Raw genomic sequence first — 21,789 nt, 5'->3', positions numbered from 1 at the left:
TGAGAGCTCTGAGATCTAGAAGTATTTTGCAGAGAAACTCCAAGCGAATCCACAACACACACTTCAAGTTCAGACCAACAAAGCAACTCATTAATCCTGGGCAGAACAGAGGCAATTCTTGGCACACATTCAGGAAATGCAGGCTTCATTATACCTGTTGCTGTCCAGGACTGAGAGAAGAACTAGAACTAAGCCATACAAAGGATTATCTACTCATATTGTGGCAATTCATCTCTTTGTTGTGCTGTTAGTTGAAACTGCCTAGGGCTGTTGAGTCAACTGGAGCAGGGGAAGCTCCTTAGCATGCCATGTGGAATATGTCGATTGTATGGAGCTTCCAGCAGATGGCCAAAAAGCCATGCCTCCTTGGAATCAGTTTGCAGATGGTCAAGATGGCCTTAGGAAAGAAGTGAAACTTAAAAAGCAATAAGTTCATTTAGGAAACATTTTGAAAGGGAGAAATGAACAGATCAGAGGTTAGGCCTGTCTGGATGGGAGATGGGAGGGTGGGCGGTCGCATTGGGCCCCACGCTTATGGGGCTCCTTGTGGTGCAACTCAGCAACAAAAGTCTATTCACACATTATGTTGAGCACTAGTACAATCTGCGTCCACTGTACACAGGTACAATTATTCACATGTTATGTTGAATGCAGGTACAAGCAGTACACCTCCCGTCTGTATCCTGCAGTCCACATCCAATCTGTATCCTGCATTTCAGGGGGCCTGTACCCAGGTTCACTTTTAAAATGAACGCTAGTACTCATTCACACAGAAACATATATGAGTGTACAGATATCTGAATACAGGTCCAACATAATGTCTGAACAGGGCTAGATAATCTTCTGGTTCTGGCATGGCTGGAACAATATTGATTCACCATAGAGCGGGCCTCATACTATTCTTACCCTGGGCCCCAGAAAAGCCAGAGACAGCCCTGCCAGAGGTCAGTTGCAAAGAAAAAGAGAGAAAGCGATCAGCCTGGAGACGAGAGGTTTCCTGCTTGAAGGTATGTTACGTTTCTCTAGCAAACAATTGAGCTTCTTTTGTGTACATAGAAACTTGCACTCATATTTCAACCTGCGATCTTTTGTGCGGTAAAAGATAGAAAAAGGCACAAGAGGAGCTGCACATACCTGAATCTTTGAAGCAGGGGCGTAGCTATAATTGAGTGAAAGGGTTCAAAGAACACGGGCCCCCAGCTCCTAAGGGCCCTCCAGCTGCATCCCTCCCTATTTTCTTCATTATCTCCCTCACTCTGGGGGGCCACCAGAGAGACAGATGAACACGGGCCCCCTCTGCCCTAGCTACGCCCCTGCTTTGAAGAACATCCGAGACCTAGTTCTGACTGAGGTGGTAAACCTGTGTCACAGATGAACCACCACCTAACTGCTCCTCCAAACATAAATATCTCTCTAGGTATTGAACTATACATTTTGCGGAGAAGCATTCTAGCCAGAAAAACATTTCATCATGTGAGCCCACTCCAGCGGTTTAACACAGTGCATCCCAGACACAGGTTCACCATCTCAATGAAAACCAGGTCTCAGTTGCCCCCTCAAGAGCTACACTCGAAATTACCTGAGTGAGGGATTTTAAGGTCACTTAGGGCAAAGACAGGCAGGCATAATATAAGAACCCAGAGATCACAGAGAATTATTCAGCTGCTTTGAGAGGCCGGCTTTGCAGATGAAATGACAGACTCAACTCAGCTATGTTAATCTTGTCCCCCATTCACGGCTGCCCATGTGTCTCTTTTTTCTTTAAAGCATTGTATGGATGTTCATGCATTTCTCCATTCACTCATCACCATGTCCTTTTTGGGGTTTTTTAAGGAACTGTTTGTTTTTAAGTGCAAAACTGCTCTGGGGATTGGTGATGTGTGTTTCTTGGTGATATCCGAAGGGACTTGCAAATCTCCATGACACAAAACTTGTGTGGGACTTTCTTTCTTTCTTTCTTTCTTTCTTTCTTTCTTTCTTTCTTTCTTTCAAAATTTGACATTGGAGAGAAAAGGTACATTTCAATGGAACACAGTAAGGGTGTTTTAAAATTGGCTCCACAGCTTTCAACTAGTAATGTCTTCACCATTATAATACTTAGGAATCCATAGCTGCACAACTGATCCCAGAGAAAGAGAGCCCAGTTTCACCTGGGAAAGCAAGACCAGGTCTTCCTTGAGACTGCTCCTTCCACCCTCCTTAGTCAAAGTCACATTACAAAGATTTAGGGGTAAAGATCTGGGCTGAAAGGGATACATCCAGAAGTTATTCCAGACCTTCTGAGGCACCAGAGGTGAGGCTATTCTGAGCTGGGGGAGGCAGCAGAGTCCATGTCCTCTGTGTTTTGGTCCTGGGGTGATGCTGGCTGTCCACCTTTCACACGTTTCCACTTCATCCTGCGGTTCTGAAACCACACTTTGACCTACAGGTAGGAGAAAAGGAGAGGCTTACAATAAATTCTCTTTCTCACACACACACACACACACACACACACACACACACATACAATGTTTACATATTTCTGTGAGCAGTTAGCTAGAGTCGCAGAGGTCACCGGGACATAAGGACATAGGTAGTTGTCTTATACCAAATCAGACCATTGGTCTCTCTAACTCAGTACTGTCTATAGCAGGCCTGCTCAGCTTAGACCCCCCCCAGCTGTTTTTGGACTACAACTCCCATAATTCCCAGCCACAGTGGCCAATAGCCAGGGATTATGGGAGTTGTAGGCCAACATCTGCAGGAGGGCTGAGGTTGAGCAGCCCTAGTCTACAGTGACTGGCATTGGCTCTCCAAGGTTTCAGTCAGGAGTCTTTCCCAGCCCTTCCTGGAGATTGAACCTGAGACCTTCTGCCTGCAAAGCAGATGCTGCGCTTCCATTGAGCTACAGCCCCATCCCCTACTGGTCACCTACCTGCACTCATAGACTGGCATGTGGGTGAGCAGCCTGAGAGAGCTGTGGTGGGCTGCTGTGATGTCATTCTGGTCTGGGCCAATGGCTTTACAAAATACAAGACTCAGGTAGAGACGTGGGAAGGGCCAACCGGGCTCTTGGATGTTCTCTATAGCTGGAGATACGGCTGATGGGAGGAAGCCCCACCCAAAATGCCTCTATTCTGGTAAGGGAAAGGACTGGTTCCCATGGATGGATAATGCCAGAATTGGCTTGGCTTGGCTGCTCAGGGGGATAGGGGTTGGGTATGTCCACATAATGGATTTGATTCCTGACCAGGTCCCCAACCTAACCTGGTGCAGGGTCATGTCATTTACCACCTCTAAACCCTGTACCACTCACAAGCTGATGGGTGAAGATGGTGTGGCCCTTCTTTGAGGTAGCCAGGAAGGTTTTACCAGCTGTGCCACTCAGCCAAATAGCTTCCTTTTCAAGGATATTGCCCGACCTCCCAGCCTATCAAAATCCTAGCCTAATAAAAAATCTATCCTAGCCTAATAAAAATAATAATAACATAATATCAGCCAGTGTGATCTGCCTATCAAAAGAATGGGCCAGGCAGCATTCATAACTCTGATCCCATAACAATATAAATGGTTCTAGTATAGGTCGTAGGACCACCTTATTCACGTATTATTTATTTTTCTATGTCAACCGCTTTGAGAACTTTGGTTGAAGAGCGGTATATAAATACTCATCGTTGTCGTCATCATCATAGTAGTAGTATCTAGGACGGAGTCACTATTGCCCTTTTGTGTAGAAACAACTGAAATGTTTCATTCATTCATTCATTCATTCATTCATTCGATTTCTATACCACCCTTACAAAAATGGCTCAGGGCGGTTTACACAGAGAAAGAATAAATAAATAAGATAGGATGGATCTCTGTCCCCAAAGGGCTCACAATCTAAAAAGAAATACTAGATAGACACCAGCAACAGTCACTGGAGGTACTGTGCTAGGGGTGGATAGGGCCAGTTAGTCTCCCCCTGCTAAATAAAGAGAATTGACACATTAAAAGGTGCCTCTTTGCCAAGTTAGCAGGGGTTTCAAAGATAGCGGCTGATTTCCAGACGAATGCTGCACTAGTGTATGTTGTACTTGCTAGCGCGGCTAAGTCAAGAGCTTGTGTTCCAGACTAGTGTTGCACCAGTGCAACAGGATGTGCTTGTGCACCATGTGGCAGACCTCCTGCAGTGAAACCTCTTCCTTAGACCATATATGTTGCAGGGAGTAATGCAAAGCTAGCCCCTATGCTTGCTATGCAAACACAATGCTTGCACAAGAAAACTGAGAGCACAAGAGATTGTGCAACTGTGAGCATCTGCTCAGCTACATGACTTTCTCTTGCATGTGTGCAATTTTGTTCATTGCACGAATCGGCCAGCATTTCTTCCCTCCCTTAGGTCCACAACAGACGTGAAGTGGGAAATCCATAACTGGATCTCCTAACTGCCTTTAAAAATCTAGAAGCAGGCATCAAATGGAGAGGCTCCAGTTTTAATCAGGGAATTAGAGCTGGGATGCAGCTCAACCAGAGAGGCCATGATGAGTAGCGTTTCACCTGTCTTTCAGTTAAGTCAAGGTTCACTGCAATCTCGTATCTCCGGAGCCTTGTCAGGTAGTTGTGGTGTGCAAACTCTGCCTCCAGCTCCCGCAGCTGGTCCTTGGTGAAAGCTGTGCGCTCTTTCCGTGCTTTTGCGCTGCTGGCCTCTGCCTTTGTGGTAGTGGTGGTGGTGGTGGTGCTACTGCTGGTGGTGTCCTGGCAATCTACAAGAAAAGGAGAACAGAAACATTCCTTAGAGGAACCAAACAGTGCTCTCTCTCATTGTTTTCAGCTGTGTGCAGAATGAGTTTTGTTCTGGGCGGCAGTATCAAGTCAGTGTGTGCACACATGCACTCAGAGTGGGGCCTTCCTGATTCAACCTGAGCAAGATCTAAAATTAACTGAGCGGACATCCAAAAACTTGTGAGTGTGTGCATGTCCACATGCCTTAGAGGGAACACAGAAACCAAACCCTTGCCACAAGTGGAGTTACAAAATTGTTTCACCTTCTCAATCTACAAGTATGGGAAAAGTGGAGATGGACATATGACACTGCTTTATATTGAGTCAGACCACTGGTCCATCTAGCTCAGCATTGGCTTCACAGCCGGGCAGTGGCTTTCCAAGGTTTCAGGGAAGAGGCTTTCCCAGCCCCACCTGCAGATGCCAGGGATTGAACCTGGAGCCTTCTGCATACAAAGCAGATGCTTTACCACTGAGCTATGCCCCCATACTTAAGATTCTAACCTGCAACAGGGATGCTGAGCATGACTCCTACTAAAGGTAAAGTGTGCCATCAAGTCGGTGTCGACTCCTGGTGCCCACAGTGCCCCGTGGTTGTCTTTGGTGGAATAGAGGAGGGGTTTTACCATTGCCATCTCCTGCACAGTGTAAGATGATGCCTTTCAGCACCTTCCTGTATAGGTGTTTCCTATAGTCTTGAGAAACATACCAGCGGGGATTCAAACTGGCAACCTCTGGCTTGTTAGTCAAGTCTTTCCCCACTGTGCCATCAGGTGCCTCACGACTCCTACTATGAATATGTATATACTGCTTTTCAGTAAGTTCTCAAAGTGGTCTTCATAGGAAAAAAATAATAATAATAAGATAACTTCCTGCCCACAAAGGGCTCACTATCTAAAAAGAAACTTAGGCTGGGCACTAGCAACACCCACTGAAGGGATGCTGTACTGGGGCTGAATATAGACAGTTGCTCTTCCCCTGCCCAATACAAGAGAGTTGCCACTTTAAAAAAAGGTGCCTCTTTGCTCAGTTAGCAGGGGTGAAATATGAGAACATGAGTATGGGAACCATGGGTGTAAATCACTCTGGAGTAAGTGGCTGGCATAGAGAGCCAGCGTGGTGTAGTGGTCAGAGTGCTGGACTAGGACCGGGGAGACCCGAGTTCAAATCCCCATTCAGCCATGAAACTAGCTGGGTGACTCTGGGCCAGTCACTTCTCTCTCAGCCTAACCTACTTCACAGGGTTGTTGTGAAAGAGAACCTCAAGTATGTAGTACACCGCTCTGGCTCCTTGGAGGAAGAGCGGGATATAAATGTAGTAATAATAATAATAATAATAAATTCCACACACATTGGACCATGTTCACACTTGTGCAAGAGTGATCTTGTGCAAACACAAGGAACTGCACAAGCAGTTGTGGGATGGATGGCCATTATTTCCTATGGCCACCCATCGTGCAACTCCATTTGCACAATTTCTTGCATTTGCACCAGAGCACTCACATGCAGGTGTATGCATGTTGTTACTGTGCAATGTTCTGTGTGTGTGTGTGTGTTGTATGTCAGCCCCTGGTATGTGGTGCCAAGGCGGGCAGTGCTCTTTTTGTGCTGCTCAGAGACACTCTCTTCTCAGCCAGTGTTGAGCCCTAGCATCCAGAACAGACAGGATTTGGCTCAAAGAAAGCCATGAGTTGCTCCTGTGTCTGCACTGTACTCTGACATAAAGCAGGGCCTGGATGTGAGCCGTGATTTCTGTCCAACGGAAACTGTCGTCCAAATCTGCATGTTTTAGGGCTCACACCGGGGCTGCTGGCAGAGTTTCCCTGGCCCCTGATACAAGGCTGGATTATATATGATCAAAATGCTCTTGCTACCTAGCCTTCAAATCCTCCGAAAATGACTGGATGCCTTTCAGTCCAAGAGAAAGAACTCAACTTCAGCTCTGCCTCGCCCTTACACAGAACTCTTAGGGCATCCAAAGCACAAAAGCAAACCTTCATGGTAAAAGGATACCAGCAGCAGAGGCCTGTCTATTCAGGGAGGAGCCATTAGAGGTAGGGCACATGTGCTTTGCATGCTGAAAATCCCAGCTTCAATCTATGGCAACTCAAGGAAGGCTTGGGGAAAAACCCCTGTCTTGGGGCCAGACTAAAGGTAAAGTGTGCCGTCGAGTCGGTGTCGACTCCTGGCGCCCCCAGAGCCCTGTGGTTGTCTTTGGTAGAATACAGGAGAGGTTGACCATTGCCATCTCCCGCGCAGTGTGAGATGATGCCTTTCAGCACCTTCCTATATCGCTGCTGCCCGATATAGGTGTTTCCCATTATCTGCCGGACTAGATGCATATTAATGAATTATCATCTCGTTTGAGGCTTACTCTCATTTTCCAATAGTAACCATGCAGGGGACCAATCAGAATCACAGCACAAAAGCAGAGGGTGTTTGGTCCTTTAATTCTGCCCTGTTTCCTCCAAAAACCTTCCCCAAAGGGGGCCAGAGCAGCAGCTACTACCTGAAAGTGAAAGTAAGCCCCAAGCTAGATCCTGGTGCATTTAACATCACACTTTGTTTGATCCAAAGAATCTGGAGAGTTGCTGCCAGTCAGTGCAGACAATGCTGAGCAAGATGGCCCATTGGTCTGACTCAGTACAAGGCAGCTTCATATATTCATATGAGGAAGTGAAGATATCCACTGCTGAAAGGATCCCCTATTCGTTTCCCTTCTTCTGAGCAATGTGTGTTCTCCTGCCTGTGTTGTGTAAAAGGACAGGATGAAGGGTGTGTGTCGCTGATGTATGTGCAGCCATTCAACAGGTATATGCAATTAGGGCAGCTAATGAGTTTGAGGCTCTTTCCAGTCTCACTGTGGAACTGGGTGAAGGGAGCATCCTGGGATCTCTGGAGGTCCTGTTCTTTTGGCCTATGCTCTTAATGTTGGTCAAAAGTCTTCTTTACATTTAGAAGATCAGGGGCGAGGGTGGGAGTGGTATTTTAACCAGGCTGATCCTCATCCTAAAATGTAGGCAGCCTCTCACTAGCTCCCTATTCATAAGCACATCTGAATGGCAGGGGCAGGGAGCTGTGGGATCAGCAAGGGATATGGAAACTGTGCCTCAAGATTTCCCATCTGGGCACGGAAGGAACTAACATTTTCCAAGGACACCTCCCTCACTCCTGTTGAGCTCCAAATACGGCACCAAATCAGGAGCAGGGGAATATGTTCTCATTCTCTTTGGTCATATCTAGCAAACGGTTATGCATCCGTACCAATTTGGACCCTCCAGGATGGTGTATTTCAACACTGTTGCTTGCATCTAGGAACCAGTCCATTGGAGGCATTTACTGCTCTTCTAATTTTACCAAATCCTCCCCAGCTGGATTCATCATGCCAAAACAAAAATGGGGGGAATCCAAGGATTAATGTCTGCGATTGTTTCTCAGGGCTCAACCCTGGAACCTATTAACGGTGCTCATGGCTCTTGCCCTTGGAATGTGTGGAATTATTTATCATACCTCTGAGCATGTACAGAGTGCCCTCTCACTACTGAGTGATAACAACCAGTCCCCACACATTTGGGTTCGGACAGAGCTTCCAGGCCAGAGCATACAACTTCATGGGAGTCTCGCATCTCAGCACCTCTCTTTTAACTGAGCACTGTGGGATTAGGGTTGTCAAGTGGCATCACAGAGATGTTACACGAAGACCAGTCAAAGATCTCACAGAGTTGTTGTATTTCTCTTTAAAGTTACAAGACTGAGTGAGGGGGTGCAGCTGTGGTTTCTCAGTTCTGCCCCCTTCTTCCATTTGTTCCGCCTCCTGTGCTTGTGACACAGGTAGCTACATAGGGACAGGGTCATAGCTCAGTGGCAGAGTATCTTCTTTACATAGGAACATAGGAAGCTGCCATATATTGAGTCAGACCATTGGTCTATCTAGCTCAGTATTGTCTACACAGACTGGCAGCAGCTTCTCCAAGGTTGCAGGCAGGAATCTCTCTCAGCCCTATCTTGGAGATGCTGCCAGGGAGGGAACTTGGAACCTTCTGCTCTTCCCAGAGTGGCTCCATCCCCTGAGGGGAATCTCTTCCAGTGCTCACACTTCTAGTCTCCCATTCATATGCAACCAGGGCAGACCCTGCTTAGCTAAGGGGATAAGTCATGCTTGCTACCACAAGACCAACTCTCCTCTCATGCAGAAGGTCCCAGGTTCAGTCTGTGGCATCTCCAGGTTGGGCTGGGAAAGGCTCCCACCTGCAACCTTGGGGAAAGCCACCATCACTCAGTGTAGGCAATACAGAGCTTGGTGGATCTGATTCGGTCTGATTCGGTATAAGGAAGGTTCCTATGTTCAAGCAGGATGCCAATTCAGTCTCACAGGAGGAAGACAAGCAAAGGGCTCAGCGGAACAAGAGAAGCTAAGGCAGCCTGGTGGTGTTTAAAGGGGGAATGCGACATCTCCAGCAGGTTCTAATGGCACAGTGGGGAAGTAACTTGCCTAAAGGAGGCTGTTGGTTTGAATCCCCACTGGTGTGTTTCCCAGACGATGCTTTTCTAAGTTTCCCAGACTATGGGAAGCACCTATATCGGGCAGCAGCGATATAAGAAGGTGCTGAAAGGCATCATCTCATACTGTGCGGGAGAAGGCAATGGTAAACTAATTCTGTATTCTACCAAGAAAACCACAGGGCTCTGTGGTCGTCAGGAGTCGACACTGACTCGACGGCACAATCTTTCCTTTTCCCCGCCCTTTTACATCTCCAGCAAGACTATCTGCAGTTATTACCATGGACTGGAGATTGTCACACATGTGAGTCAAATCAGTGATGTCCTTGTTTTAGCCAACCCAAACAGCAGCTTTCTTTGCTTGCTCACTCGCTCACTTGTTGCTTCAGATCAAAAGATAAGATCTGTGGTTCTGCTCTCTTTTTAAAAAATCATCATACTTTTTGTGCAATTGTGCAAAACTGCAAAATGAGGCACAGTCATCTCAAGAAGGTTACATAATATGCCAAGGCTGTTTATTTCAAAGGTATCCCTGGTCTTGTGGTAGCAAACATAACTTGTCCCCTTAGCTAAGATGGGTCCGCCCTGGTTGCATATGAATGGGAGACTAGAAGTGTGAGCACTCTTGATATTCCCCTTAAGGGATGGAGCCACTCTGGGAAGAGCAGAAGGTTCCAAGTTCCCTCCCTGGCTTCTCCAAGACAGGGCTGAGAGAGATTCCTGCCTGCAACCTTGGATAAGCCACTGCCAGCCTGTGTAGACAACACTGAGCTAGATGGACCAATGGTCTGACTCAGTCTATGGCAGCTTCATAAGTTCCTATGTTCCTAACTACTCTTGGATGAAGAAAGCTTCCCCGATTCCAACAGCACATCTTTCCAGCAGGGAATCTCTAACAAGGACTTCTAAGACTCTTCCCAGAACTACCATTCTCCAGATTCCTTGGGGGAAGCCATAGCACTTAAACCAGCCACAGCCCAACATCAGTTTGTAGCATAGAGGTCCCCACTCCCTTCGCCACCCGATTGACAGCATACAAAGCACTGCAGTGCAGCTGAGAGCTACTGCTTAGCGCTACCTACCTGCATTTCCCCTTTTCCTTCTGGATGATTTTTTCTGCGTTTCACTTGCTACATCCCCTGCCAGGATGTAACCTTCTCCCGTGCCCACTGCAGCATCCACTAAGCTTGGGCTGCCCCTCTCGGTCTCTCCTGATCCCAGCGTCAACTCAGCGGGCAGCTGCCTTCTGCCCTCCGATGCTGTGAAATGCCAGGCAGGGTGCTGGAAGGAGGGATGGTGCTCATCGGAAGCCCGCTCATCACGGGGAAGGCTCTGGGGGGCAGCAGCCAGGCATGAGGTTGAAAAATCTGAATACACGCCAAAGTCGGGTTTGTGGTGGAATGAAAAGGGAGCTTGTGGATACTGGTGGGGCCCAGTAGCTCCTCCGGCCTCAGCATGGTGGTGGTTACGCAGGCAGCCCCAGAGTGCAGTGGTAGGGAGGTGAGAACTTCTCATGCAGCTGCTGGCAGGTGGCTCCATCTAGCAACAGCAGTGCCCTCTATCATATGATGCTCTTCCAGGAAACGTTGGTTGAGAAGGGAGCACAAAGAGTGGGTTTTTGGTGTGTGTGTTTTGCAGGGAAAAGAACCTCTCTGTTCTCTCCAGCTAGAAAGCTCTTTGGCGGGCTGTTTTGCTCTGTCATAAGATTGTTGGCTGGAAGGGTCCAGTGGAATCCTCCATCCCTTCAGCAGCAGGGGAACTTCCCATCTGTTGCTCCTGAAGCCTGGAGCTTTCTCGCTGTGAAGCACTGAAGTCCAGAACACAGTTTTTAAATACTTGGTTGGGGTGTGAGTGACAAGTTTAGGAAGGGAAATGTGAGAGAGGAGCGAGAGGGAGGGCTTAACCTGCACGCACAACCCCTCCAACCAAAGCCAAGCATGCGACTATTAATCACCCGAAACCTTAGAGGCGCATCTAATGGGAACTACAGATGGAGACTCTTAAAGAAACATTGTCTGTACTTCTTTTAAAAAAGGGAGGGGGAGTCACACACACACACACACACGGTTTAAAGTTTCCTTCGCACATTCTGAAGTTATTTTTATTGCACTATGAAGAAAATTCCCTGTGTTTTCGGTTTAGAAAAAGATATTTCTGCAACAGATCTGGAAGCCAAAAAAAAAGTGTAAGGGGAAACAAAATGAGAAAGAGAGTCAGGGGCAAAGAGGTGGAGATATGTACGGCAAAAGTTAAGGACTGGATTTAAAAGGTTAACACTTATGTGGAGAGTGAAAAAGATCCAGTACAAAGACTTCAGGAGGGAGGTAGCATGATCAAAGCCATGGAAGATAAATCAGAGTTGCTCCATAAACCAGTTAGTCACTAAAGTACCACAGAACCTTTGGTGGTTTGGTTTCCGGATGCATGGTTGATTTTACAAATATAAATTGGATTTTAAAAAACAAAGCTTTTCAGAGAATAATCTAAGATCCTTCTTTTTGCACAAAAGATTTCCATTTCTATGATGATGGGAAACATGGTTTTCATCTTTGCCTAAAAGCTAGTTAGAGGTTTCTATCTGAATCCACAGACAACTTAAGGGTGAGCACTGTATTTTGATCCCAAAGGATTTGTAATGTATTTCCCCTGTCCATTGTGAGGATAAGACAAATAGTAATGGCATTAAAACACAGGGAGGCAGATTAAGGAGGCTCCCAAACTAGGACTGCTTCAGAACTGCTGGGGCATTCTCCCCGCCCCCATAATCAGTCAGTAGTGGATGTAAACGGGGAAAAAGTGGTTCCACACAGCACAATATAATCACCATATTATTCAGCATGCAGTGCCCATTGTCCTGCTGTAATGTTTACTCAGAAGTTGGTCTTTCTCAATAACGCTCCATGAAATTTTAATTAAATGCTTCCACTTTTTTACTTCCGCCTCTGAATTGCTTCCTGTTCCGCGCAGCTGGGGTATTACTGATGCACTGCCCCTTAATCCATCAGTTCCTGTTTTCTGGTGGTGGTTTCCTCATTCATTTTTTGTGTGTTATTTTCCAACATTCGCCTCTTCAAACCGACTTTTAAGCTTGAGCAGCACAGGAGGAGAACTGAGAATAATCAACAAGCCAGTGGCAGGACTCCCACTCCCACTCTGGATGGTGTACGTGAAATGACATCTGAAAAGAGCTAGGGAGAATGGGAGTGATAAGCAACCTTAGCAGCAGCATGGGCAGGGACAGTGGCTACTGCCACCCACCACTAGGGGCAGGGTAGCCTGGTGAGATGAAGAGTGGAGGTGGGCACAGCTGCCGGTGCCATCTCCACCCATCTGCCACCCAAGTCAGCCATCTTACTGGGCCTCATTGGTGGGCCAGCCCTGACAAGCCCGATGTTTGCAATCCTGGGCAGTCACCGAAAGCAAACACTTTTCAATACCCTGATGTTTGGCTGAGTGGGCTACAAGTAGTGCAGGCCTCTTTTAGGGGCGGAGGCTTGGCCAGCCCTGAGCGCAGGGCCGTGGCACAACCTGCTTGGGTTCCTTCCCTACCCCTACTGCCCCTTCTGTCAGCACTGTGTCAACCTGATCAGGGCTGTATCCATGATGTTAGAGGGACCTTATGTGTGTCTGAAGCCTTGCTTCTCCACAGCCATCTGCAAGAGCAATTAAGACACAGGATCAGCACAGGTGGAGGGATGCATTTGACTTGCGAGAAGCCCCCGTTACATTTGTTAGTCTAGCTCCTGGTGCCACTGAATTGCTTTCTTCCCCTTCCTGACCCACCCACAACCACATGCTATATATAACTCCTTTCCATATCCTTCACCTGGTGTCAAGGGCTGAAGCAGTCACTCCTTTCCTCAGCCGCCTCCAGCTACTGACTTGCTTTCCCTCACTGCTGTTCTACCCTGCCTTCTCCCAAGCCTGGAGAAGGGTGCAAGATCTCTGACTGAGGATCAAGCTAGATATGATGGCGGAGATGCATTCACACACCTCTGATGCCTCTCTCCTCTCCTCTCCTCTCCTAGGAGAGCTGGTCTTGTGGTAGCAAGCATGACTTGTCCCCTTAGCTAAGCAGGGTCCACCCTGGTTGCATGTGAATGGGAGACTTGATGTGTGAGCAGCACTGTAAGATCTTCCCCTTAGGGGATGGAGCCACTCTAGGAAGAGCAGAAGGTTCCAAGTTCCCTCCTTAGCATCTCCAAGATAGGGCTGAGAGAGAGATTTCTGCCTGCAACCTTGGCGAAGCCACTGCCAGTCTATGTAGGCAATACTGAGCTAGCTGGACCAGTGGTCTGACTCAGTATATGGCAGCTTCCTATGCTCCTGATGTCACAACTGGTTTGGCCCTCTACTGAGCGGCAGAGAAGTCTTGCTGCTTTCCAAGAGGTTTGGCTGCTCATGATCCAATTCCAGGCTCCGGAGAAAGGCAAGGGGAGGGGAAGCTGGTTTGAGCGAGGCCTTGAGCCCAGTTCAGACGTTGGCTCCATGTGCACGGAATGGGAAACCACAGTTAAATGGGGCATTTGGAATGTGTGTATGTCCTAATGCGTGAAACCGCAGTTTTGCAGCAAAAGCGACCTGCGGTTTCCCTCGCCAAACTCCCATTTGCACCTTCGCTTTGTAGTGAGTTTCGCTGCCCTAACCAGAGGTTTTGCAACAGCAGCATTACGTCCAAACGCAGATGGCACCATAACCATGGTTTCATGCTGCTTCTGGAACGGTAATCATAGAGAGGATGGCTCAGACCCACCCGGGATCACACCTGCTCCATGCCTTTGGCGCTTCTCAGTGGCCTCCTCTCTGAGCACTTGCCCTGCTCCCCCCCTCAACACCATCTCCGATCTAGTAAAGCAGTTGCCCAGCAACAGGGCCACATCCCACCCCAAGCTTGTAAGCCTGTCAAATGGGACAGCCACATGGGGGCATGCCATCTTCCTTCTCTGTCCCTTGTCCCCCTCTCTTGGCAATCAGGAGAGAAAGGGGATCGGATGGCAAGACAGGCACTACTACGTGCTTTGCTCTCCAAAAAAATGAAGCGACAAAGATGTATGTTCACAAGCATAAGCATATGGTGGCAACATAAACAGGGCAGCTCCATTAGATCTCTGGGATGGGGACATATGGCAGCGCGGTGATAGCCGAGGTCGGGTTTTAAAGGCAGCCCCACCCAGGAATTCTTCAATGGCTCAAGTCTATTTTTTGCAAAATGATGTTTGAGAAAGGGCACCCAGCCCCTTCCCCTTGGGTTAACATGTGTGGTGTCTAGGCTTACTCATAAGAAGTACTGGACAGCAGGATCAGCATTGCCTCGAGTGAAAGGAGAGATTCTACATGGGAGATGATGACGGATGCTGCTCTCATAAGTGAGTGATGGATGCCACTCACTCATAAGAGTGGAAGGCCATGGGGATACTCCTTCACAACTCATGAGAAGAACCACCCATGAGGACAAGGGACATTATTAGAATCACTAATAATGTGTGACCGATGCCTTTTGCTCTCATGGACTACACTCTCACAAGAGTGTTAGGCCATGGAGACATGCATGCGGGCCAGATGGCAGATGCGTCTCAGCCTGGTTACTCCACACAAGCAAGCCATGGAGACAGGTACCTCAGCAACACCTCTCCCTGTTTTGGCAACTGCCATGAAGAAGCAGTCAAAGCAGGCCCTCTGCCAGCCCATTCTCCCATTTGGATATACCCATCTTTATTTTTGCCCGGAACGGCAACCCCCACTCTCCTGGGGTTGCAGACAATTGGGGTTCCCCTCTCCTGTGATTCCCCAAGGCAGCAGATCTGCATACACTGCAATGCTGGTCTGGATGGGGGGAATTTGAGTGAGAGAAAAGATCTGTCCCCGGTCCCAGTGTTTCCCCGGTCTGCCCACCTGGCATTGCACAGGCACATGGAATATCAAATTCTCCTTTGTCAGAATATACGGAGTTGTCCTTATACATGATAACTGCAGCTAGAATTCTTTATGCTTCTTATTGGAAAACTCATTTGTTACTGATGCTAGAGGAGTTGCATCTTAAACTTTGGGAATATGCTTCAATGGCTAGGATTACCTCATATATAAAAAATAAATCAGAAGATAAATTTGGCTTTATTTGGGAACCATTTATACGTTATAATTTGTCACAGGGTCAGATACTTCAGACGAGATTTGGATTTTCTTTGCTAATGAATTCTTGAGTGAGCCTGCTTTAATCTTGACACTGCTTGATTTTTATATTTGGACAGCCAGTTAGATGTTCTGTTCGAATATTTGGGATTGGTGGTTGAAAGTTCTAATTAGAATACGAGATGTTAGGAGGAAACGTTGACATGATTGAGTGCTGTTTTCTGGTTTGATGTACAAAACATATATGAGATCTTATCTACTATATTCATTTACTTTTCTTTTTCTGTATTCTGTAGTCTGTATTTTTTTCATATTAATTAAAAAAACCCAAATTCTCCTTTGTGTACGTCAAAGGCTTCCCTTTGATGGGAAGGAGGTCACTGTGCAAAAGTTCTATCATTAACCAGGGGAAATGGGGGCCCCACACAAATAGGGCCCCCTTTTTTTCCTGATGGCTCAACTCATGAGCCAATGGAAGTCTGAAGATTGTTGAGCCTAAGCTCCTCCCCAGTAGAGTGGCCACCATGAGAGTGCCAGTCCCCAGGCGGCAAGCCAATATGGGGTGTGGTTTGATCTCCATGGACTGCTTTGTCGGGGTGAGCCATCGCAAGATCATCCTTGCTCACAGCAGACCAGACCCCTTCCCTTTCCTGAGTAACAAAAAAAAAAAAATGCCCCTCAGCATCCCACTGCCGCCAAAAATTGTGCTTGTGTGAGACTGTTTTGTTGCAGGGCTCGTACAAGGAAGGTGGTGCAATCGCTGTCAGATGAAGGGCATTCGTGGCATTTAAAGGGATTTAAATACCATTCCCCTGCTGAGGGCAGGCGGTCCATTCCAAAAAGGCACAATCACACTGGGCATGCCCCTTTGAAGCTCGTGGCCAATGACTGCTGCCTTGCGGACATTATGACACCTTGCCCACAGTCTGGTGACGTGAACACTACAGAGCTTGCTGGGATGCAGCCTCGCAGACCAGGAAGAGAGAGGGACTCCCCACCCTGAAAAAGGAGGTTGCCAGGCTGCGGTTGGACAAAGGACATTGTAGAACTGGAAAAGGTGCAGAAGAGGGCAACCAAGATGATCAAGGGCCTAGGGCACCTTTCTTATGAGGCTAGGCTACAACACCTGGGGCTATTTAGTTTAGAAAAAAAACGACTGCGGGGAGACATGATAGAGGTCTATAAAATGATGCATGGTGTGGAGAAAGTGGGGAGAGAGAAATTATTCTCCCTCTCCCACAACACTAGAACCAGGGGTCATCCCATGAAACTGATTGCCAGGAAATCTAAGACCAGCAAACGGAAGTACTTTTTCACACAACACATAATCAACTTGTGGAATTCTCTGCCACAAGATGTGGTGACAGCCAACAACCTGGATGGCTTTAAGAGGGGTTTGGATAACTTCATGGAGGAGAAGTCTATTGATGGCTACTAGTCGGAGGGCTGTAGGCCACCTCCAGCCTCGGGGGCGGGGTGCCTCTGGGTACCAGTTGCGGGGGAGTAACAGCAGGAGAGAGGGCATGCCCTCAACTCTTGCCTGTGGCTTCCAGTGGCATCTGGTGGGCCACTGTGCGAAACGGGATGCTGGACTAGATAGGCCTTGGGCCTGATCCTTCCTATGTTCTTATGTTCTAACGTCTGCAATGCAATTAGAATAATTAACTGCGGGTTCAACATGTGAACCTACGGTTTCCCATTACGTGTGAATGCGGCCATTATGTTGAACATAAAGGTATTTAATTTCACATACTGATGTAATTTCTGGCATTTCTATGTAATTTCTTCATAAAGGTATGTAATTTCACATGTTGAACATAAGGGTTGTCTATAAAGGTAAAGGTAAAGTGTGCCATCAAGTCGATTTCGACTCCTGGCGACCACAGAGCCCTGTGGTTGTCTTTGGTAGAATACAGGAGGGGTTTACCATTGCCTCCTCCCACGCAGTGTGAGATGATGCCTTCCAGCATCTTCCTATATCGCTGCTGCCCGATATAGGTGTTTTCCATAGTCTGGGGAACATACCAACAGGGATTCGAACCAGCAACCTTCTGCTTGTTAGTCAAGCATTTCCACGCTGCGCCACTACACATGTATAATTTGTGTGTGTGAATGACTGAGCATGCATGATTCCCTGTTACATGCTTATATTTAGCTTGCTTATATTTAGCTGAGGAAGAGTAATTGGCTGACGATACACGGGTGTATGTCAGCCTAGTAATATTGTGCTTTTAAAAAATGCTAATTGTATTAAACACATGTATGCCCATTGGAAATAATGCTCTTACTCTTATGTAACACAATTTGTGCAAATTTTGTGTTTGTGCAACTTATGCAAATTGTGTGAATGCAACATTACTAGGCTGACATACTTGTCTGCAGTATCTCAGCCATTGTCTCTATCTAACCCAGCACAGTATTTTTCTAGTGGCTGTTGCTAGGTTTTACCTTGTATTTATATTCTCATTATTTAATATTGTGAGTTTTGTGGGGGGATAAATGGAATCATCTTATCCCAAAGGATCTAGGGAATCATCTTACATCTCTCTATGTAAACTGCTTTGTGAACTTTTTTTGTTGAAAAGTGGTATATAAATGTTTGAAATAATAATAATAAATTTACAAGTGAACCCTCCGATGCACAGTACAGCTAGAAAGTGTACTCTGTATGTGCATTGAACATAATGTGTGAATAGTTGTACATGCATACAGATCTTTATGTGTGCACACTGTACACAGATTGTATGCATGTTGAACATAATGTGTGAATGGGGCTATGGAGAAGCTTGGGAAAATGCTTATTGCCATTGAAAAGGTCTGTGGCCCAATAAACACTAAGACTTGGCTTATTGCTACAGGACAAAGCCTCTGCTTCCTCCATCCCACTGTGCTCAAAGTAATTGATACCAAAGGAAAAAATGGACATGCATTGCTTTATTTAGCACAACATCAAAGTAAGGAAAATTGAACACCTTTGTAAGTGCAATGTAGGAAGAAAGCACCTGCCAGATCAATATCTCTTTACCTGTCCACACGTGGAAAGCTGTTCAGTGGCACAAAAAATGCTGCAATGCAAATCAGGGCTTTTAAAAGACAGGAGCACGATGGAGAAAACATTGGATTGCAATGCTTTGGTAGCTACATCACACACACACACACACACACACATACACACACACACACACACACAAATGGCAATTCTAGAGGAAAGGACCCGTGTAGAACCAAGGACCCAAAATTAGTTTTGAGCAAGATGACTGCTTCATTCCCCAAGTAATAGCCACAATCCTCTTCCAGTCAGTCTGGTTATGTCTCCATTTCCATCTGAGTTCCTTTAAAAATGCATTTTAAATGTAATGAATGTTTCTATACTGGATAACTGTTTTATAGAATCCCTGATCATATCATTACCCAAACCAGATACCTTCATTACAGCATTCATAAACCCTTGAACTCATATTCTTGAAATAAGAGCCCTACATTGGATTCATAAGTCTGGAAGTAAAAAATTCTAGGCATCATACTGCTACTTTATTTGAATAAATGCAGGACATAATTTTCTCCAAGGCTCAGGCCCAGAATCTGTTGGCAGTGCTACAGCTGAGCCCTAAAACATTTGCTGTAATAACAAAGAACGCTAAGATACTAAATTATAAAATTCTGTGATTCTATGCAAACTCCCGAATGCTGTCAACAGATAACACAGTAAGAGTATGTTGGCGGTCCTCATACTTGTGGGGCCCCAGGGAAGTTTGCCCCCTGTGCCCACCCCTACATTAAAAGCTTGAAATGCTTAGAAATAAAATTATCAGAAACAAGGGGTCCTGATCCTGGAGGAGCAATAAAACTTTACTCCCATTCAGTGTTCCCTGTAACAGGTATTCCCAAATGTTGACTACAACTCTCATCATCTCCAGCCAAATGCCATTGCAGCTGGGGATGATGTAAATGTAGTCAACAACGTCTGGGAATCCCTGTTACAAGGAACATTGCTCTCATTCCCACCCCTAGGGATGGGGAGAAACTATCTGAGAAAATTTCTCACCTTTTTCCTTAAGAGGAACCCTGAAATGCTCTTAGAATTTCAGTTTCTCCCTGAGAGGAAGTCTGACACAGAGTGGGTTCAGATGTCACGTGGAACCTCTGTTAACACCGAGCTCTGCACAAAGTCTTTCAGAATGCTCTCCCGTCCCCTCTCCCATTCCTTTCTAGGTTAGGAAAAGCTGAGATTTGCTGTGACGTCCGTACCAGAGGCAGAGCTATAATTACCTCTCTTGCTTGGGGAGGGAACAAAGAAAACACCCAACCGACAATGAAGTTATCTGGAAAATGAACTCCAGAAGGCCGTGCAGGCCCTTCTGGGTGCTGGCCATGCCCTCTGCACGTGAAGTCACACACAGGGTGCGGCTGGCACAAGAGAGGCCACCAGGGAGAAGGGTGAACACAAGCCCACCCTCTCCTAGCTACACAAGTTCTGAACCTCAGGACTGAAGTGAGTATCAGAAGTCGGGTGCTCCGAAGCAAGTAGGTTAGAATAAGCTGAGACTGATGGGTTCAGACGTCATAGCCAATGTCAGGTTTTCCTAATCTAGAAAGGAAATAGATGCTAGCATGGAATGGGACCAGGGAATGCATGGTCTTGAAGCTGAAGGACATTGTGCAGAGCTTGGCGTTAACAGAGGTTCCACGGGACATCTGAAAGGAAGGCTAGAAAGGAAGTAGATGCTTACACAGGGATGGAAGGGGAGAGTGCACGTTCCCAAGTTTGAGGGATGTCACACAAAAGCTTGGTGTTAACTAAGGATGTGCCAAAAAATTGATTGACTCAATTCAACTAGAAACTGCTTGCACAGAATGAGATTCATTCAGATTGATCCGACTTTGAACTCAAACTGAATTAACTCAAATTTGATGTGAATTCGATTCAAATTTGCCTGTATTTGAATCGATTTGAATGAATCCCATTCTGAGCAAGCAGTTTGGAGTCGAATCAATTCGAATTTGATTCAAATTCGAATCAAGGTGGTCAAATACTTGGCACATCCCAAGTGTTCTGAGGTTCTGTGTAATGTCTGAAGCTGCTCAGTCTCTCCAAATTTCAGTTTCTCCTTGGGAGGAACTACAAAATCCTTTTAAAATGTATTTGAAGAGAAATATCAGTTTCAGCCCTCCTTCACAAATGTTGACCCCAGTACTCAAATTTTGAGTGGAAAAGCAGAAGGATATTTCATGAAATCCACAAGCCACATCTCTTTACTCCCTCCAGGTTTAGCCAAATCATGGCCTCCCATAGCCTAAAACAGTAGCTAAGCTGCCCATTACAAAAAGTAAGGGCTCCGTCCCCCACCCCCTTGGAATTTGAGCACTGTGAGTCGTCCCCAGTAAACATTTTGGTAGCAACCACAGAAAAGCTGGTGGGGGGGAGCTCTCTCTTGCCCGCTTTCCTGGTGACCTCTGGCCACTGACCCCGCAACGCTCAGCCTGTAGTGTGCAAGTTATTCTTCTGAGAAGAAAGGAACCACCTTCAGCTGAATCACACAACCTGTTTTCTTTCTTGACTGGGATGCTCAAACCAAATGGCTCCCAGTCCTGTGAGACATCACTAGGTGATTTATGAGGCTGAGTCTGTTATGCAAACATAGGCTAAAGGCAGTGAAGGAAAGCTGGGGCAGAGTGAGAAGCAAAGGCCCAAAGAGGGGATGAGAGTGTAACATAAATAACCCCTCTCAGTAGCCACTCCAATGAGAACAGAGCTGAAAAGGAACAGAGAAAGCTGCTTCATACCAAGTCAGCCACCTAACGGAGCAGCGGGGAAGTAACTTGCCTGGCGAGCAGAAGGCTGTTGGTTTGAATCCCCGCTGGTATGTTTCCCAGAATATGGGGAACTCCTCTATGGGGAACTCTCCAGTATATGGCAGCTTCTTATGTTCCTATATCAGGCAGTAGTGATATAGGAAGGTGCTGAAAGGCATCGTCTCATACTGCGCGGGAGGAGGCAATGGTAAACCCCTCCTGTATTCTACCACTGGGCTCTGTGGTCAGCAGGAGTCGACCCCGACTTGACGGCACAACCTTTCCTTTCTTTTTCACACTGATTCAGACCACTGGTCCATCTAGCTCAGTCTTGTCTACTCTGATGGGCAACAGCTCTCCAGGGTTTCAGACTGGGGTTTGCCCCGTCTATCTGGAGATGCCCAGGATATCGCCTCAGGCTTTCTGCAGGTAAAGTAGAGCTTCTCCCACTGAGCTACAGCCCCAGTTAACCAGAAAGGCATCAGGCATTTCTGTGATACACAGACCAGTTCAAAAAGTGAGCTTGCAGGGAAACAGCTACGGATTTCTAACAGAAAATGCTCTGCACGCTAACAAACTGTTGTTCCTAGGATTCTTTGGTGGAAGCTGCAATAGTTACGCTGG

At 46.7% G+C, this 21,789-nt stretch overlaps 1 protein-coding gene and 1 non-coding gene across 2 annotated transcripts; both read right to left on the bottom strand.

Moving 5' to 3' along the window:
- Positions 1-1,941: 1,941 nt before the first annotated feature.
- MEOX1 (mesenchyme homeobox 1) lies at positions 1,942-11,075 on the bottom strand. The gene is made up of 3 exons (XM_053263490.1): positions 10,326-11,075; positions 4,519-4,724; positions 1,942-2,422 (listed from the first exon to the last, which is right to left on the bottom strand). The coding sequence occupies exons 1-3, from the start codon at positions 10,780-10,782 to the stop codon at positions 2,300-2,302; spliced, it is 786 nt and encodes a 261-aa protein (XP_053119465.1). The 5' UTR covers positions 10,783-11,075; the 3' UTR covers positions 1,942-2,299.
- Positions 5,159-5,226, bottom strand: TRNAT-UGU (transfer RNA threonine (anticodon UGU)). The gene has a single exon. It is a non-coding gene; the product is annotated as a tRNA-Thr (tRNA).
- Positions 11,076-21,789: the final 10,714 nt, after the last annotated feature.

The sequence above is a fragment of the Hemicordylus capensis genome, chromosome 6 (genome assembly GCF_027244095.1).
Source record: "Hemicordylus capensis ecotype Gifberg chromosome 6, rHemCap1.1.pri, whole genome shotgun sequence".
Classification (NCBI taxonomy): Eukaryota; Metazoa; Chordata; class Lepidosauria; order Squamata; family Cordylidae; genus Hemicordylus; species Hemicordylus capensis.
Note: the sequence above shows the minus strand (reverse complement) of the source record. Positions and strands in the feature narration are given on the sequence as shown.